Source organism: Anguilla rostrata, chromosome 2 (assembly GCF_018555375.3).
Source record: "Anguilla rostrata isolate EN2019 chromosome 2, ASM1855537v3, whole genome shotgun sequence".
NCBI classification, from domain to species: Eukaryota; Metazoa; Chordata; class Actinopteri; order Anguilliformes; family Anguillidae; genus Anguilla; species Anguilla rostrata.
The window spans coordinates 14,885,810-14,903,883 of NC_057934.1; the positions used below are offsets into that span (position 1 = coordinate 14,885,810).

Below are 18,074 nucleotides of genomic sequence, written 5' to 3' on the forward strand. Positions count from 1 at the left end.
TCGTTCAAAGGTTTTGTATAGTTCATGTGCAATTAAACGTTCCAGGTGTGGCTTTGCAGTCGGTAATTAGTTTTTAATTGATTTGTGTTCAGGTTAGCTTGGAGGTTGGAGCTTGAAACGGCTTTTGCAGAGTCATTTAACTTTCCTCAAAAAGGAATTTTTTTAAAAAGGGATGTCAAATGATTTGGTTTAATTAATAATTCAATTTTATTTTTAAGTCAAGTCAAAATGGGATTATTAGTACTTCAGGCCCTCCTCCTGCCTCCAGAATTGATTGCGAAAATGATTAATCATTCACTTATGTAGTTATGAGATAAGATTGCTGCAAAGGTTTTGTGATTTGTGGCTTATTCAGGATATTTCTATGTGTCTGATAAGTATTTATCTCGGGCAATGGATGTGAAAAGCAGAAAAATGTCCGTCAGTCTAACCTAACCTAACCCTGTCTCCTATCGTTCATATTGAGTTTAACTCACTAAATATATTGAATGACTATGAGTATGTTTTTGCACTGGTCATGGAAATGTAGGCATCTGATAAGGAAACACGACTTATTTATTTCCGCAAAATGAAGCAAATAGCTTCAATAGCTGGTGCGTGCCTGTTGCTCTGCAGTGGTAACTTGAGCGTCTGAAGCTGTTGAGCGAGCGGGGCGGTGGAGGTTTGGGGGTGGGGGGGGACGCAGTCCTCTCGTCTGGGAGCGACGCCTCAAATCTCCAGGCCTCCTTAAGCCTCCACGACGGAGACCGGGCCCTCGCCTTGTAGGACAGGAGTCCTGTCGGCTGCTAACCCCGGCGCGACGCCGGCTGCCGCTGTGCGAAACGGACGTGAAAATGTTGTGATGGGGGGGGGGGGAAAGCCCAGGACTGCTGTCAGCTCATCTCCGGAGGTGAAAAATAGCTGGATGGGCTCAATCAATACCCGGTCTCAGCATAATCTCGAGTTTCCGTGCGAGCGGAGAAATGGAGGGAGGGAGGGAGCAGTGTGAGGGAGAGAGAAAGGGAGAGGAGAGCGAGAGAGACGGTGGAGAAATAGAGGGAGGGAGAGAGCGTGTGAGGGGGAGAGACAGAGAGAGGAGAGCGAGAGAGACAGTGGATAAATAGAGGAAGGGAGAGAGAGAGGGAGGGAGAGGAGAGAGAGACGGTGAGGGATTGAGAGGGAGAGAGCGTGAGCCAGCGGTAGAGGGAGAAAGGTTAAAACGGGTCAATTAGTTGGCAACACTCAGCTGACACTTTTTTGTTGTTGTTAATCTTTCCTTGGATTGTTTGGTTCTTTTTTTAAGCTTTGTTTTATGTATTAGAGAGGGCCCCGCGCTGGGCACTCATGCACTTTATAATAAGTGGGAAGTGCTCTTCGGGTGTTCTGTGATCATTACTTTGTGGCTGCTGACTGAGCATATTCTGGATGGTGGGGGTGGGGGGGGGGGGGGGGGGGGGGGGGTGGGCGAAAGGCAAAGTGAGATTGAAGCGGCAGACGGTGCGTCATTATTGAAGTCGGGACAGAGCGAAGGGGGAGACGGTTACAATCCTGACGCTTAGTTTCTGGACCGGCGGTTACAAACACTCTCTTTGGCGAAGGGTTTGTTTTTTTGTGTGCTGGGAAGTAGATACTGTAACACCGTTAGGCCTAATTATGTTTGCGGCGAATGCATTTAATAGTTTCGGGGGGAGGGGAAATGAAAAGCGCTCCGGAAAGTGACCGACGCGGATGCGCTAACGTCATGTGCCGCATCCATCGCATTAGCTAATCCTGTTATGTTTATTAATTCGTCAGGACAAATAACGTTGGGCAGGTCGGGCCCTCTCTTAGGCCCAGCGAGTTCAAGTTTGCGAATAGCATTTAATCTGGAGCGCCCCTGGTTTCCCAGCCCCTGCAAAGATCCTCCGGCACGGCGGCCCTTTAGCGCGAGAGCTAACGCGAGAGCCTTCGGTTCGGGCGTCGCTGCTCATCGCCCGTCTGATGGAATTCACCTGCAACGCTAATTCGGGGGGCCTGTCGTCTGCGCGTGACTGAGGGCTGGTTTAGGCCCGCGGATCCTTCCGGACCGACGGATGCTGGAAGAGACGCGCTCGCGCACCTTTTGGTAGCTGCTGGGCGTGGCCGGGCGATGATGATGACGTTCAGCCCCGTGCGTCTCATCGAATAAGAATATTTATTTTTATAGTGTTGGTGTCACACAAAGCAGGGGCTCCTGAGAGTTGATTCAAATGGGTGGAGGGAACATAAAAACAAAAAAACAAATGGATTATAACTCAATTAAGCAGACACGCTCTGATTTGCTGGTCTGTAGAACGTGGGCTGGCCCCGTACGCATTGATTTGATGAGGCGGGTGGGAGATTGATACGGTTAGACATATTACATTCACTGAAGTCATTCTTACTCTAGCTTCAGGCATCCAATGTTCTCTTATTCCTTTCCGCAGGCTGTACGAGAACAAGGGAGAGGCCGACTTCATGGAATCCCTGAGGAGCCTCTTTACCTCCTTCAACGACATGATGAACAGCCACTCAGATGGCACCAGTGGGGTGAAGGTGTGTCGCCAAGTGTACCCATCTGAGTTCATAAAAAAAAAAACACCCGGTTCACCATTACCCATAAATCCCTGGGAAGGTCATGCCTGGCCACCTGTACTGTATATGAGGGCGCTGAGATTGATTGTATGACATTCCTGCTTTTTTTATTTAATGCCAGTTCAACCGTTATTGTGCGCCGTGTTGAATAATTCAAAGCATGTTTACATAGGCCAGTCGCACACAATAAAAATCGAATGCCCCAGCACCGTGATGCGGCCACTGCGTCTCAGAAGGTTAAACTGAGGTCCCGACTAACTGTGGTAATTAAAAATCACGCTGCTCCTTTTTAAAATTTAGCGGAGTCAAGCCTGGTGTCCAGAAGAAATTCTCTCAATGCCGGCTCCTTTTATCTTGCCTCTGGGCAGTGTGGGATCTGTTGTATTAAAATTAATTTCAGATATATATTCACTGGGTGACAGTATTTTTGTAGCAGTCGGTTAGTTAATCACTTTTTTCGTACGTGCCTGTTTTGTTTGTTTTTCGCGGAGTGTTCTCATGTTAATTATGTCACTGTCAGTGCATATCATATTGTTTCACCTCTCTCTCTTATTCTCTCTCTCTCTCCTTGCTGCCAGTTCAGTTCTTAATTTTTGTACATTTTCCCCCCCCCACCTCCTCCTGACACCTTCTCCTCTGTGACCGGCGCTTCTCTTCTTTAGCTCCTCTTGAAGGTATTTCCACCCTGCTCTCTTCCTCCTCTCCTATCCTCTCCTCTCCTCCCCTCTCCTCCCCTTCTGCATGTCTAAGAGCTGTGCCCTTCCACTCGGGGGGTCCTAATTTCGTCCCTGCGCGTCATGCCGTTCTTACGCCCCACCCCCCCAGCCGCCCCCCCATGAGAAAGGACAAACAGGGTTAAACAGACGGAAAGGGCTTTGTGAAAATTAGGAGGCAGTTTGCTGTGTAATTGGGTTTGTTATTAGCCAAACTGTCAGTAAATTAAAAATTGATCTTGGGGAACCGGTCGGAAAGCCAAATCTTCCCGCTAAGCCCTCGCGGCGGCAAGCTCTGCGGCGGCGGGAAGTCTGTCGCTCCGCCAGAACTCGACGGGGACGTCTAGGGACCCTTCAAACCCCTCCACCCCCCAACCCCTTCTCCGTGGGGGGGGGAGGGGGGTACCTTCAGAGATCACGGGTTCCAGCCTCAGGGCTCCTAATTGTGTTGCCACAGTGACTCAAGCCCTATATCGTAGTGGAGCTCACTGCTAGGTGAAAGCTTGGCGGACGTCCATGAGGAGTGGCCGGCCTGTCATGAATTTGCCAGGGAAACGGCTGAGGGTCCTGGCCTAGTCTACTGAACCTGATAGATGTACAGTAGCAGAGAGTTCCGGAAAGATTTACGATGGTATAAAAGTGATGTGTTGGCGCTTTACTGGGGCATTAGTTGCCTTTTAAGGTGAGCTTATTTTCAAACGTCTTTCGACACCGTGTCACGCAGTCCTTCTGTGGCACATGGTGCCATGTTCGCGCAGACGATGTCTTTGTTATAGACCTTCTCCCCCGGAACATGGCTTACTTGTGCAGGGTGGTAGTTTTACTGCATTCGAATCTTGTGAAGGCACTGCAGCACATCTGCAGGAAACATGAATATGTCACACAGATGCGACTTTATCGTTTCTGCTTGAATCTTAATTGCGTTGTAAATACTGTGCGAGGTGCTGCGTCAGATGAGCGATCGCCTCATCTGAGGCCATTTAAAGATGACATGTGCGAACAACTGTAATAACAACAACAGGAAGCCCCAGCATTTAACGTACAGTAACTCCTTGTGTGTTTGCCGTAGTGTGGTGAAGAGGTGGGAGCTAGCGTAGGAAATATCGCACTCAGCCATCCTACTCTTGACTGGAGGGCTTGGTAATAATGAATGACTGGCTATGAATCATCTTTGACAATTTGCCCATTTTTGGCAGATCGCACCAAACTGAGATTGATTAATCGGAAAATAAGCAATAAAGCCGCTCTTGTGCTCACGTGTGCACGGGGCTGAGATTATTAATCCTCTGCCTTGAATGCTTGGCGGCGCTTCATGCTAAGTTGTTTTGGGGCTAAGTGTCATTCGTTATTGCTCTCCGGAGGTGCATGTTGCCCCCTCTTAATCGCCCATGGAAGTGCATCTCAACAGCAAACGGAGCGTCCATTTCCTTCCTGCTCTGCTTGTCACCCACAAACTCTTCCATCATAAGCAGACAAGAAAAATCTATCGGTACCTGCAGATTTCCGAAATCCCTAAAGTAGTTATACAACCTATTTTCTTGCTCCAAAAAAATAAAATTAAATAAAATATATATATATGAGCAATTATCATAGACATTCAGTTTTTTCTTGTTGACATTATATTGGCATGTGCAATTAAATGGTTTATGTGACATTTACTAAATCCATATGTTTTTGTTATTTAGGTGTAAAATTAACCTTTGTTCATTCAACAGATTAAGGTATATAGTGCTGTTGTACTAAAGTGGGCATAAGTCTCGATAAGTGATTAAATGTGGGCTGTAATTTGTGACTTTCGGGTCTTTATTGCGGTAATAATAAATTAAAATGGCGGCTAATCAGTTTTCCGCCACTTTGAGCGTGATCGTTTTGGTTGCCGGTGACCCGGCGGTGCCGGGGTTCAGACCGTTAATCAGAACTACGCGGCGGCAAAAGAGAGCGCAGCGAACGGGAAGCGCTCAGAAGTTCAGCTCTGTGGAAGTTCAGCTCCTCTGAGCCTGATTTAAAGGACGGCGGGGGCTCTCGCTGTCCTTTAAAGTCGCCTTTTCCTTAATCTCCCTCCGCTGAGCGAGGCCGTTTGCCGCGGCGCTTTCTGAAATCATCTCGATTGCCGCGGACGTGCTCGGTGATGAAAGTCTGAGGAGTGCGGCCAAACCGTCTCGTTCAAATATCACTGGGTTGTCCTTACGCAACTGCCCAATTCATAAACACGAAGAAAGTAGCCGGCACTGGTGTTAATCTGCCCTAGATGTCGGAAAAAACAAACAAACAAACCAAAAATGGCTGCATTACATCAGTGAGCGGTTCAGACCACGGAGCCAATTGCTTCGCATTACGAAAGGGTGCATTTGAATTCGTCCGGCTGCTGATGCCCTGATGACTTCATTATCGGACGTTTGGGCTTCACTGCAGCGCGTCTTATTGAAGGAGCAGAGGTTCTCCAATTGACAGTCTGATCGCTCAGTCTGTGCTAATTCATCCAGGACTGTCACAGAACCCAGGTCATAAAATAGATAACTGGCCCAGCACCACTTTGTGCATTGATTTTGCTGGTCGAGGAACGTAAGTGTTTTTAAGGAATACGCCCTCGCGCTGTAGAATAACCAGCGGTTTATAGATTCTGAAGCTCCACGGTGGCTGGCATTAACCTGTTACCCACGCAGTGTCGATATCCGCAAGTGCAAGTGAAGGTATCTCCACGTAATTCAAGTTGGCCCAAGTACCCTAATAGTCAGCACTTTTGCATCGACTTGGCTGTGGCCTTGCATTTTTTTGTGAGAAAAATAAGAATTCTGCAAACACTAATAAATCATGTTCATTTTTTGCTGCATGGAAATGTTAACTATATGTTTAATTAAACATCTAACTACAATCTCACGAAGCTCAGGAGGTCTCAGGAGTGGGTGTGTCGAAACTGAATGCATCATCAGATTTTCCTTTTGTATTTAAAACAAACAAAATAACCTAAAATATTTAAATAGTGAATTTCTGGAATAGTAGTTTATTCAAAGCCCACCTCTGTTGTGCATTCTGTTTTAAGACACCCATGTCCTCCAACAAGGGAGTACATCAGATAGGTCACTGATCAAGACATGTCATGGTGTGAAAAAAGTAATAATAATCTGTTAAAGCCCTTTGCTAAAATTGATTGATACTATGCAGATTTTAACACTGTTTTTCTGGCCACCAGGGTGCAGCACTGAAATACGTCCCCACTATCGTCAATGATGTCAAACTGGTCTTCGATCCAAAGGAGCTCAGGTAATTTTCCATTAATTGCTATTATCTGTAGTCATACTGACAGTGACAGTATTAAGACGATTGTGACCACTCTTAACCAACACCCATTTCTTGGCAGCCATTTTTGAAGTCGAGAATCGTTTCCATGGCAATACATTGAGTGAGCAGATGCCCGATGTAAATGCGAGATCTTTTGACCTGTGAGTCAGCCCCCTGTCCTCCCTGTGCACTGTGGGAAAGGACGCTTGTCTCCTGAGGAGATGGGGCGGGGCATGTTACTGGAAGCGGGTTGAGGTTCTGCACACCTGCGTCACTCCGGAGCCTTTGGGCTACAGTTGTTACAGGACCCCGGTTTCCCCACGGGTCCCATTTCTGTCTCCTGACAAGGAGAAAGGGACAGTGAAAAAGCAGTGCTTTAAAAAGCCATGAAACATAATATACTCAGTGCTGCCACACAGAGATTTCATTTAAGCCCTATTGACACACCTGATGCATTATGCCTATGAGTTCTGCTGTAAAATAAATGAAATGAAGAGATGGCGTCCTTTTTTTTTTAGGAGGTTGTATATTAACTTGCGAAATGTAAAACGTATACGTTTCTCTTCTTATGAAAGCGTTTTCTTGCTGCCGTCACACTGCAGATTTGATATTGTCCTCTGCAAGAGTACCTGGCACAGTTAATTATTTCAGATTCTCCCAGGGGAACCCTTTAAATTCCCTGCACTTTAGATGCACCAGATGTACAGAGGATATTGGCTGAACATAATCGGGTTGCCTTGGAAACATGCAGTCGCTGCTTCAGAACGGTGACCAATGCACTGGCTAATGTGATCGGTCATGAATATTATTATCCTGCAATTACGCTTACTTTATAATTAGACCAAATTGCATTTGGAAATCCGGACTCTGGCCATGCTAAAGGTTGCGGTTTCTTCTGATTAGCTAATGGCGTGTTTTTGTGATTGCCTTTGACGCAGCCATACTGTGTTTACTGACAAAATCCTCACTCTTGTGCCCATAGCTGTTTTGACATTTTAAATTCTGGTGTCTACTGGTAGCATAACAACAACAACAACCACTATTGTTGTTATTTTGCCAAAATGAAAGACTGCAATCACACAGGGTGAAAATAGAAGCATGAACATGTTGTGAGGCTTGGGGTGAATTAAAGTGCAGTAATTAGCATGATGCTTCTGTAGTCTTCCTGAATTTGCTGGAGGCCGTCTCAGACGCGATGTTGGGAAGGCCTAAATTTCACCACGTACGCTCTGGGAGACCTGTACGTTAACCACCACAAAAATGAAGGACCGCGCAGGTCCCTCCCCCTTGAGCACGATCCTTTCACAGGTGGACTGGCGAGTCGCAATTCCCTTGTTGGTTTCGTTTCTCCATTTCGCTGTGGGGTGGAGAATGTGGAAGCTGAGGCATCACAAGGTATCACTTCATTGCAGAAAACAAGAAATTGACAGCACAGTGCTGTGCGTGTGTGTGTGTGTGTACACGTGTGTGTGTGTGTGTACGTGTGTGTAATGTTGTTTATTGAAGCATAATTTCATTTCCCGGATCTTCGCTATACTCATATTTCAGTCATTAAAAAAACTGCAGTGAGTGGCACATTCACAATATGTAGGTTCTTTCATGCTCATTCATGCGGGGTGTCTGCGGGGAGTCAGCGACTGTCTCTGCCAACCTGTTTTCCTCAGAGAAAGTTTACGGGCCACCATATGACGAGCCTGTTCGCGCGGTTGTACTCCTGCAAACGGAGCATATGCGCGCCTAATTATAACCCTGTTTAATTAACAGCTTTTGTCGCTTGCCGTGTGGCGTTACCCGTTCGGGTTTGTTTTGCAGCTTTAAGACAAACCTCCGAATGCGCCGTGCTCCCTTTACAGAAAAAAAAAAAGGATGTGACATTTTCTTAAAAGCCTTTCAGGGTGTTGCTGACGTCATTGTCCCAACGGCGTCGCTCCAGTGTTCTGTAAAGGACATAAATTTAAATTAAACCGATGGGATGTTTTGTGGACTACGGGAGAGGCTAATCCGCAAGTGAAATGTAAGTGTGGAGTGGGTGTTATTGTAAAATAATTGGAAATCAAGATGCAGAGTTTCATTTTTCCTTATTTAGGTGAATCATTGAGGATAGGAACAGTGGAAATGGGCATTGCTGGTTGTGGTGTTATTGGTGGAGATATGCACTGCGTGAACCCTGGGGGCTGTAGTTCTGGTGCCATACAGAATGGTGGTAGTGAGAGAGGGGATTTACATTCAGGCATTTTGCATATGGTACTATCTAGAACAACTTCTGAAAGTGCATAAGAAAGGTTAGGCAAAGAGCAGGGAGGAGACCAAGTTATCAGTGTTGGATGAATAGGAGTGACCGTTACATCACTCTGCAGCATAATGTTAAGTTATGTAGTAGGTGTAAGAGGGGTTTTTAAGTAGCAAATTAATTTGAGGGTATTGTGTTACATAATTTACCTGGGGTAAATGCTCAGAATTCAGGATTTGGTGTACCAAAGAGAAAACAGATTTGGACCAATGAGAGCAAAGTGCTGGTAGGGAACTTAAACATACTCCCCTGCTTCCCTTGTACCCACCCAGAGTGCCACCCTTTTCTACCTAGCACAGGGGATGATGACAAAACTGTCCCATTGTTAGTCATTAAGTTAGCCTTATTTCTGGTGATTGTTAATGCCATCTTTCAGGTTTAGTCATTGTCATTGATAGAAGCAGTAGCATCGACAAACGGCATAGGACTGTTTCTATTCACCTCATCATTCTGATGACACAAATGGCATGTTCAAATTGCACCATAAAACAAAGATGCTTGATTGGGGGGTAGAGAGGAATCCATCCCCTTTCATAAAGACAGTTAGGGGGGAAATATGTTTGAATGACTGTTGCCGAAAGTGAAGCCGTCCCATTTCAACACCCTTTCGCCCCCACTCGGCATGGAGCGGGCACGGAAGGAGCACTTTTGTAAGGTGCCCAGGGATGTTTCAACCAGGGGATTTTCCGTCACCTTGATCGAGTAATGGCGAGAGCTAACCAGTTAGCACTTCGGGCTTCAAGGTTGGAGCAGGCGGACCACGAATGATCGAGTGCGAGCGTACAGCCGTGACCCCGCAACATCGAATCTGTTTCGCCCCCAAGAGGTGCCCGAGTGTGGTCCTCCGGTCACTGCTCCATGGGCCAAAAAAAAAAAACGTTAGTTATTCATCAGCATGCGGTTGACATGCTGATGTAGTGCGCTCTGGGCCCGGACAGAGATAGTGCTGGCAGAGGGTGAGCTGTGGCTTATGGCCCCAAGCACCGCCGTCGGGGAGAACCGCCAGCTGCGCTTGGGAAATAATTGTGTCCTCCGTAGTCCAAGGATGCTTATTGCGAGCTGTTTGTCTTTGGGCCGATGTTAGGGCAGGCTCTTCAAAGATCCGAGAGAATTAGGCTCTGGACATCATTAACTGCCTGGGTGATTGCGCGCTCTACTCTACCAAGCTGTGCTCAGAAATTCTAGTCACTGCTTTAATCATTGAACATTAATGAGCTGCTGCAATGTTACTTTGCGGGTCAGGAACAGAATGTTCAACGTGGAATGTCCACCGTTTTGGTTTCATACGGCATCTTTGCTGCTACACTCGAAAGGATTTCTGCGCTCCTGGACCAATCCGATTTAAGATTTGAGGTCTTCGGTCCTTCTCTACCACACCCTTGCTGACTGCTTCCTTCCGCTGTCTGAAGTTGCTCTTCTGCTGGGCTCTGCAATTGCTGTCTGAGCTCTTGAGACCCATGCAAAGCTCTCTGTGTGCCTTGAAAATGCTTCCTTTCCTCATAAGGGTTTACTGGACAGCGGAGGAGTGGTAAGATTCCCTGCCTCCTCGGCTTTAGAGTGTAGTCCTTTCATCTCACTCACAGGCGCAGAAATTTTACTTGCTTCTCTGCTTTATATCCCTTTTGTGCTTTGAGTGCCGCAGAGATGGGGATGATCCTCAGCCCTGGAAATATGATCTGCCCCTGTGGAGGTTTCATACAGGCACTTCCCCTCAGGGAGTTAAATACGCACCGGCCACAGCCTGCCAAGGGCTTTATGGGCAGAGAGGTGATTTCGGTTCACCAGTCTCTGCAGCTGGTCAGCGTCCACTCAGCCAGCCAGCCAGTGGAGGAGAGATTGTTCACGCGAGAAACCTCCCGGTCCTCACAAACCCTCGCTCCACCTGAAGCACGCTCTTCGCAGTTGGGGGGGGGGGGTGGCGTCCCCTGCTGGCCTCCGTCAGCGAGGCTCCGAAGTGTCAGTCTGACCTGGCACCTCAGCGTGCCCCGTCACGCCCCGCCCCACCTGTCCTACCGCCCACCCCCGCCCCAAAATAAAAAAAAGCCCAAAGAATAGTCGTTTTATCCTGCTTTATTCCCAGAGCTGTCGCCTCTCCCAGCGCTGTTCCTGTGAAGGCAGTGACAGTGCTTCAGCCGGGGGCCGAGCGGGGCGGAGGATTGTGGGAAAGGCGCGCGCGGGAGACAAGCGTCCCAATTGTCACCGCGGAAGGCGGCGGAATAAGCAGCTGAATGGAGGCCAAACAAAGCATTTCATGCTCTGCCAGAATGCCTTTCAAAGCCCCGCCGTACCTTAGCCTGGCACGGCATGTAAGGAGGATGTATCTGCGGATTTTCCGCCGGATTTTCCTGGGTGGTTGTAACGTTGTGTAGTGTAAATGCTGTTTCTTTTTTTTACTTCCTCTTTCGAGGCTGCCTGTGCACCCGCAGGGGACTGGAGAGGGGAGGGATGACACAGAGAGCCGTTAGCATGAACCCTAAAGATCAGTGCTGAAAGGGGAAGCGAGCCAGAGACAGCGCGATAGCCGCGAACCGAATATGACTTGGCGTTGGGAGGCGAACGAGGAGAAACGAGCGCTGTGGGAGAGATGAAGCCGCGCGGGTTGTTTAACCGTGTCACCCCCCTCAGGAGCCCCGCAGGGAGCTTCGCCGTCGGTCTCCATAAAAACGCCTCAGGCTGTTTGTTTTTCTCTTCTTTTCTCTCTCCCCCCCCCACCACCCCCAATGCACAGTAAACTCTTCACGGAATTCATCCTCAAAGTTCCGCTGGGGCGTCTGGTGAAGCAGAAGCTGAACTGCATGATCGACATCGTTCACAGTGACCTCTTCACCCAGCACGGTAAGATATTCCCCCGTACCCCCCCACACCACACCTCACCCAACCCCCCCCCCCCCCCCCACAAAGCTGTCAGGGGAATGCAGCATGTTATCCTCAAAGGTGTAATAATCCCTGGTATTTACACTCTCAAGGTACCTGTTAACCAGAATGTCAACCATATCACAGTGCCAGGCCCAGGCTGGCAATTCTGGTCCATTTCTTTCTGTTGTCTAAGCTACTCTCAAGTCTCTTAAGCCTTCCGTGTTATTGACTGACATCTCTTGGATGTGTTTCCTGATGGATGCCTCTGTGCTGGGGGGGCGGGGTGGGCGGGCTTAGCTATTGGCCTGGAGGTATGTGACGGTCCAGCTGACCTGTCGGCCGCGCTCAGAAGCACCGTGAGTCGGGGCTGTTTGTGCGGCGGGCTCTGTCACATTGATTAACGGCAGCCCGGCCAATGAAATACAGCCTTGCCTCGCGGGCCCGGTCCTCCGGGTCCTCGTAAAGGTCCTGATCCCATTCGCCCGCACACGTGCTCTGGGAGTCTGAGCGTAGCCGTAACTCACCAAGCAAGCCCTAGCACGCGCGGCGCTAGCGCTGGTGTGGAAGAGCCGAGGGGGGAGGACCGAGCCAGACTGGGGGGTGATTGGGGATTGTTGGATATCACTTCACTCGTTTTCACATTTTTTATGGGATCGTAAAATCTGAACAGCCTATTAAAGAAATATAATATTTCTTAACTGAAGAATGAATATGTGTACGCATACACACGCACAAAAATCTTCACAGAGATGTGCTTCTCAACAAGTTAGGTGCTAGTTGCTGAAAGAAGACAATTCAATAGAACAGAAACGGGAGTGGAATATTTTTCTGTCTCCAGAAGGATCATTTTGCAATATCATGATGTAAATTTTTCATCTGCACTCTGTTTCGCCGTTCTTTTGCTGTGGTGTTTTTGATTCAGTGCTGCAGCTCTGTACATTAAAAAAAAAAATCCAGCTCCTTTTGAAGTATGAGTTGCTTGCATAGAGATGAATAAGGTTGGCCTGAAAATTCTAATTACGCTATAGGTATGCCTCTTCAGTTCATGATTTCACAGTCTGTGTGAAGATTTTCTTTATCAGCTAGGTGTGATCTAACCTGCTTATCTGTTCAGTTCTGCTGTGCAGAGGTATCCTTCCCACCACCCTGCACCATCGTGTTTCTCATTAATGATACCTTACCAGCTGCTTCACTGTCCACCTGGCAGGAGAGACATTGTTTGCGAACTGTCTACAGTAGAATTGAAAATGTCAGGATTCCCAGGCACAATGTCAAGTTCTATATTCAAGTTGAGTGGTATATTTCAATTAGTGTCATTGATGTTACAACACGTTTTTTATTTGAGTAACATTATTTCTAGACAACTTTCAGCTCACTTACATCTAAAATCCAAATAGTTATTTGCAGTTGTCAGTTGCTCAACACATAGATATGTGTTGAGAAACTGAGAATAGATATCTAGATATCTTAGACCCCTGTACTGATAAAAGGTAGTTATTCCCAATTCCCAAGTTATATCTGTAAACTTTTTTGGGCCCCTCCTGTCATCTCACTGACTAGACTAGAGACTGCTTGCAATTCAACTCATCAATAACAAGCAATGTTCAGAACCCTTCTAGACTAGGGAGTGACAGGCCCTTAAGCTCGGGAGAATAATTTCACCTGATTGCATTGCTTGACCCTGTATGAAATAATTCCCATAGGAAATGTGTTTTAATTACACACTGACCTCCAGCTGTTCCTCTTGTAAAGCTTTTGGCAAAGCAATCTCATGGTGAAAAGTAGTGAATTGTCTGGACATCTGGAAGAACAGAGATACAAAACTAAACGAGTGCAGATCTTCAGATGGAATTATCCGTCTTTTAGCACCTATTTGTAACTTCAATTGAATTTTCTGTTTCATCATCAACCTGCCCAGTTTCTCTAGAGTTTTAGCTTTAGCTGATTGCAGTGTATATGCTTGTGTTGCAAATATTGCATTTATCCTGAAGTGAATCAGCAATAATATATGAAAGATTGAACGCCAGTGAAATGAATCTGGGCGCTCTTCACAGTAGCATATCCCTTGAGCATTTCCTAATATCAGTTTACTTGTTTATTTGTCATTTGTTACCACAGTAATGAGAAATACAGAAGAGATAAATGTGTTAAATATAAACTTAAAAGTATTTGTAATCTTAGTCGTTTAAGGAATGTCTTATGTAATGGACAGAAGCATTCGCTTGTTTAAACATAGTTAGGCTTCTTGAGATGTCAGGTCATGATACAGTAACTATGGCAACACACACATTTTCCCATAAGATGTAGATTTGGGCTGGGACTCAGCTATATCTTGTTCCAGTTATTCAGATGATGATATATTATGTGTGTAATTGTAAAGCCTGTACATCCATCTTATTAACCTATAAATTGCTTCCATTTACGAGGCACATGTGATGCAAAAAATTTTGATATGTACCTATAAACCCAGACCTCAGATATCTTTTATTTCACATTGCCGGATAATAACAACAACAACAACAGCGACAAAAATCCATTCAACGTTAATCGCTCACACAAAAAAAAGAGAGACTACAAATGTGCTCGCTGGACGAGAACAAATGCAGAGAGCCGTCTGGGGGTCTGCAAGGAAGCTTACTGTGCAGTTTAAATCGGTTTGCTCTGGAGTGGCCGATAGTTCCGGTTTGCTTCTCTCGCTTGCCTTGGACTCTCAGGCTGAGCACCTGGAGCCCAATGCTCCGCTACCGGGAAGATTCGAGGATTTGGATAGCCGCTACCCGGCGAGCAGCCGTCCGACAAAAAAAATAATATTTTCGGTGTTGCAGATACTGAGGGATTATTTGACGTCAGAGAATTGTTGTGTTCTTAGCTTTGAGTGGCAGGCAGCTTGGCTTACTAACCTACTTGACATTTGTAATGGCTCTTTGTATCTTTGTGTAATTATTGTATTAGCTTTTATCCTCTGCTGAACAGGCTGACAGGAGGTTTAATGTATTATAGAGAAGACTATGGGGGAACTGTTTTAATGTTGAAGTAGCCTATCTGGCAAATTGAACCGCCAGTGAATGGTATCAGCATAAAAGTCGCTTCAGCTTTGATGAATGTACACTGATGAATTATATTCAAAATCTGACCTCCTAGATTTTGTGGAGTGAAAAAAGCAACCAATAAAGTCTGCTTACAATATATGCTGTTGCTCTTAAGCCATTTTCTCACAGGTGGCAATGCAGTCAAATAACAGGCAAAAACATTAAGCAGAAATAACATTAAAAAAGATAACATGACAACTGCAGCATTTCCTGAGTGGTTGTTTTGATGATGAGCTCTGTGGCCATCTTAAAAATGAATAAAATAAAGAAGTGGTCAGATGAAGTGGTTTTACTGGTCCATCCAATGTTGCTTCCCTTGGTTTGTGTATATTTTTAAGTAGCTTGGTGTTTTTTTTGTTTGCTTTTTTGTATGTCAGCCTTTGCATTGCAGTGTTACTCGCTGAATTTCTGCGGGTTTTCGGAAATAATGTGTTTAATGTTTAATTCCGTAAGTGAAACTAATTCAGTCTTTACTGTCCTTGTTATTTAACACAGGACAGCGTGTTTGCATTGTTTGGGAACCAGCACTGTTTCAAGTGCCCATACGCGTTCTCATGCCCCACCCCCCAATACTTTTTAGCCTTGCGGTGTCTTATTAGTCCCTGCATTTTTAAATCCAGCGATTAGCTCAATTGTTACCTTGACAACTGTTCAAAAAAAGCGGGGAAAACATTCATTGAGCACCCTAGAAGCTGAAATAATTGACTTCCTGAGGTCTTTGTGATGGAGTGTCTCAAGTGCGTACATAATTGATGGTCAAATCAATGTTGCTTTTTAATGAAAGTTTTATTTTCTTTTTTGTAATTTTTCCTCATGTAACCTTGATTCTGCAAATTGGCAATCTTGTACGAATGTGCTCGACAGGGGCTTTCATTGCAGTGATTTGTCCTGTGCCCAGCGTGGAAGCTTTTGGCTCACACAATAGCCTGAGTGGCTGCGCTACGGATAGGCTGTGTAAGCTGCAGGCAAGCAAGGCTAAATGCTCTAGCAGCTCCTCGGTTTCCAGTATTATTATTATTCTGTGCTGGATTTATGGGCCGGGTTATAGCCTCAGCTGTCAGACTGCAGAATATGGAGGAATAAATAATGGGATCTTTCCGCTTTTATTTATTTTATATTTTCTCTAAACACATCGAGGGCTGCTCTACCAGTGTCGACTCGCGAGCCGAGTACGGACTTGAACCGAAGGAAATCGCACCGTAGGCAAACGGTCGCCTGGAAATGCGATGTCCTGTGTGATCAAGATGATCTCGCATGAAGGCTGACCTGTTTTTCCCTGTCAATAAGGCGCTGTATCGGACTTCAGTAGTCACATGTCCCGTGATGCCGGAGCCCTGATCTCTGTTCGCCGAGGCATCTTTCCGATAACGTTTGAACGAAATACTGTGCCGTCAGTGGCCCAGGACCTGGGCTCCTGATCGGAAGGTTGCAGGTTCGATGCCCTGGTGGTTTGCTGCCGTTCTGTACTCGAGTTGGATGCTCAACCGGAATTGCTTTATTTGATATCCAGACGAAAAATAAGCAATTTAAGTCTAAGTTATGGGTCGCCTTGGGGTTTAAGCCAAGACGAAGGAAAAGTATCGATCAAGCTTTTTGATTAACTGAAAGAACATTGAGGTTCAAAAATAAAACAAGCACAAGAAACCTTCTCTGCTTTATAATACTGACAATTCAATAAAGGGAACAGGAGAAACAGAGACAGAGAAGCAGAAACTGGTTTCTGTTACAGAATGAGGCTAAGGCTATACAGGACTATTAATGTGTTCACAATCCAAGTGACTGAAGTTGGTGTGCATGGTTTATTTTCAGAGACCGTGATGGGCATGTCTATGTTGGTTAAAGTTCCTAGCCCGGCCCATTTTTTACCTTCATTCGCCCCTGTTCTCCCCACCGCACCCCACGTCTTTGTATCCAAGTAAAAACATCTTTGGGCAGCAGAGTGGTGACTACTGGCTCATGGACCTTGAGAAATTGATTGTGGGACTTCCACTGCAGTCCCTCGAGGAGGACTTTGCCCAGCTATCAGGCAGTGTGTGCTGGCTTGTCTCCGTTACTGAAGCAAACGCTGGTTGACCTTTGAGTTGTTTTCCCACCAAATCGCGCCTCACCCCTCACGTGTGCTCTGCTTCGGCCCTTCTTTCTCAGACCTGCAGTGGCTCATCAGATTTATGAGCGTTATAAATGAAAAAGTCGCAGCTGCGCAACGCTCGTGAACTGGGCGCGGCACAGCCTGCATGTTTTGGATCGCAGCCTTCCAGAAGGCTTGATGGTGATCGAAGACTGATGCGCATAGAGAGCTCAATATCATTAATCGTCGTTAATCAATACGTAGCCATACTGATACGTTTTTATCCTCTCAGCATCAAAAGATTTGCTGTTTTAATGTCCGAAAATGATTAGTCCATATTAAACAGGGCAAAGTACACTGTTCATGATGCGTATGTTGCTCGTTCTTTGATGACAAACCCTAGCCATGCATCCCAATGTGGACGGAGAAGTTGGCCGTGGGTCTTCAGCCAACAAATGTCAATAGTGTACAGCGAACTTACGCAATACATCCAGGTTTTTCATTAATAGAGAAAATAATGTTTATGATGCTAAGTAATCTAACCTCTTTAGCAAGACCTACAGTAACATCTGATGTTTAAAATTAATTCAGCATAGATCAAACGACTGCCAAAACCTATAAACAGACATATGAAACATTTCAGCTTGGGACTGACACAGTTGGATATCGTTAGATATTGATGCCGCATCTATGTAAGAAGCATAATAACGATAATAAACAATAAACAAAGCATGCGTTCCTGTCAAGCGTAGTATGTGCCTCCTCACCATCTGTTACTTTTTTTTCTTTCTTTTATCTCTCGCCACATAATTCTCTGCGCACCTCGCTCTTTTCTCCACGACTGCCGTCACATCTGGACTCGCCATGTTGAGCTGTTATGAAGACTGAGCACGTTAGGGTGGGGGGGAGTGGGGGGGTGGGCTCCTGGCGGTTGGATTTGGCGTCCATTGCAGTCGCTGTTGGCAGAGCCAGGCGGCACGGTTGCATCCAATCAGATTTCCCATTTTTTAAATCAGATTTTATTTGGATGCCTGATGTTGACACTTGATGTTATCTACTTTTACTGAGCCCCAGTTAGTCTCACAGAACCTCAAACAGGCAAAAAAAAAAAAGTATATAGGAAATGTCATTCTGCACAGTGCACGATGTATTGCACGAATTATGGCACAAAGTGAGGATACTCAACACAGTGTCTATATCTAGTCGAG

At 46.1% G+C, this 18,074-nt stretch overlaps 1 protein-coding gene across 4 annotated transcripts in view; it reads left to right on the forward strand.

Annotated features, from left to right (window-relative positions):
- dock1 (dedicator of cytokinesis 1) overlaps window positions 1-18,074 on the forward strand; it is a 236,223-nt gene that overhangs the window by 58,651 nt on the left and 159,498 nt on the right. For all 4 annotated transcript variants that reach the window (XM_064320731.1, XM_064320732.1, XM_064320733.1 and 1 more), the window contains exons 23-25: window positions 2,424-2,532; window positions 6,475-6,545; window positions 11,582-11,688. In XM_064320731.1, the coding sequence (XP_064176801.1) occupies window positions 2,424-2,532; window positions 6,475-6,545; window positions 11,582-11,688 (287 nt within the window). The remainder of the gene's footprint in view (window positions 1-2,423; window positions 2,533-6,474; window positions 6,546-11,581; window positions 11,689-18,074) is intronic.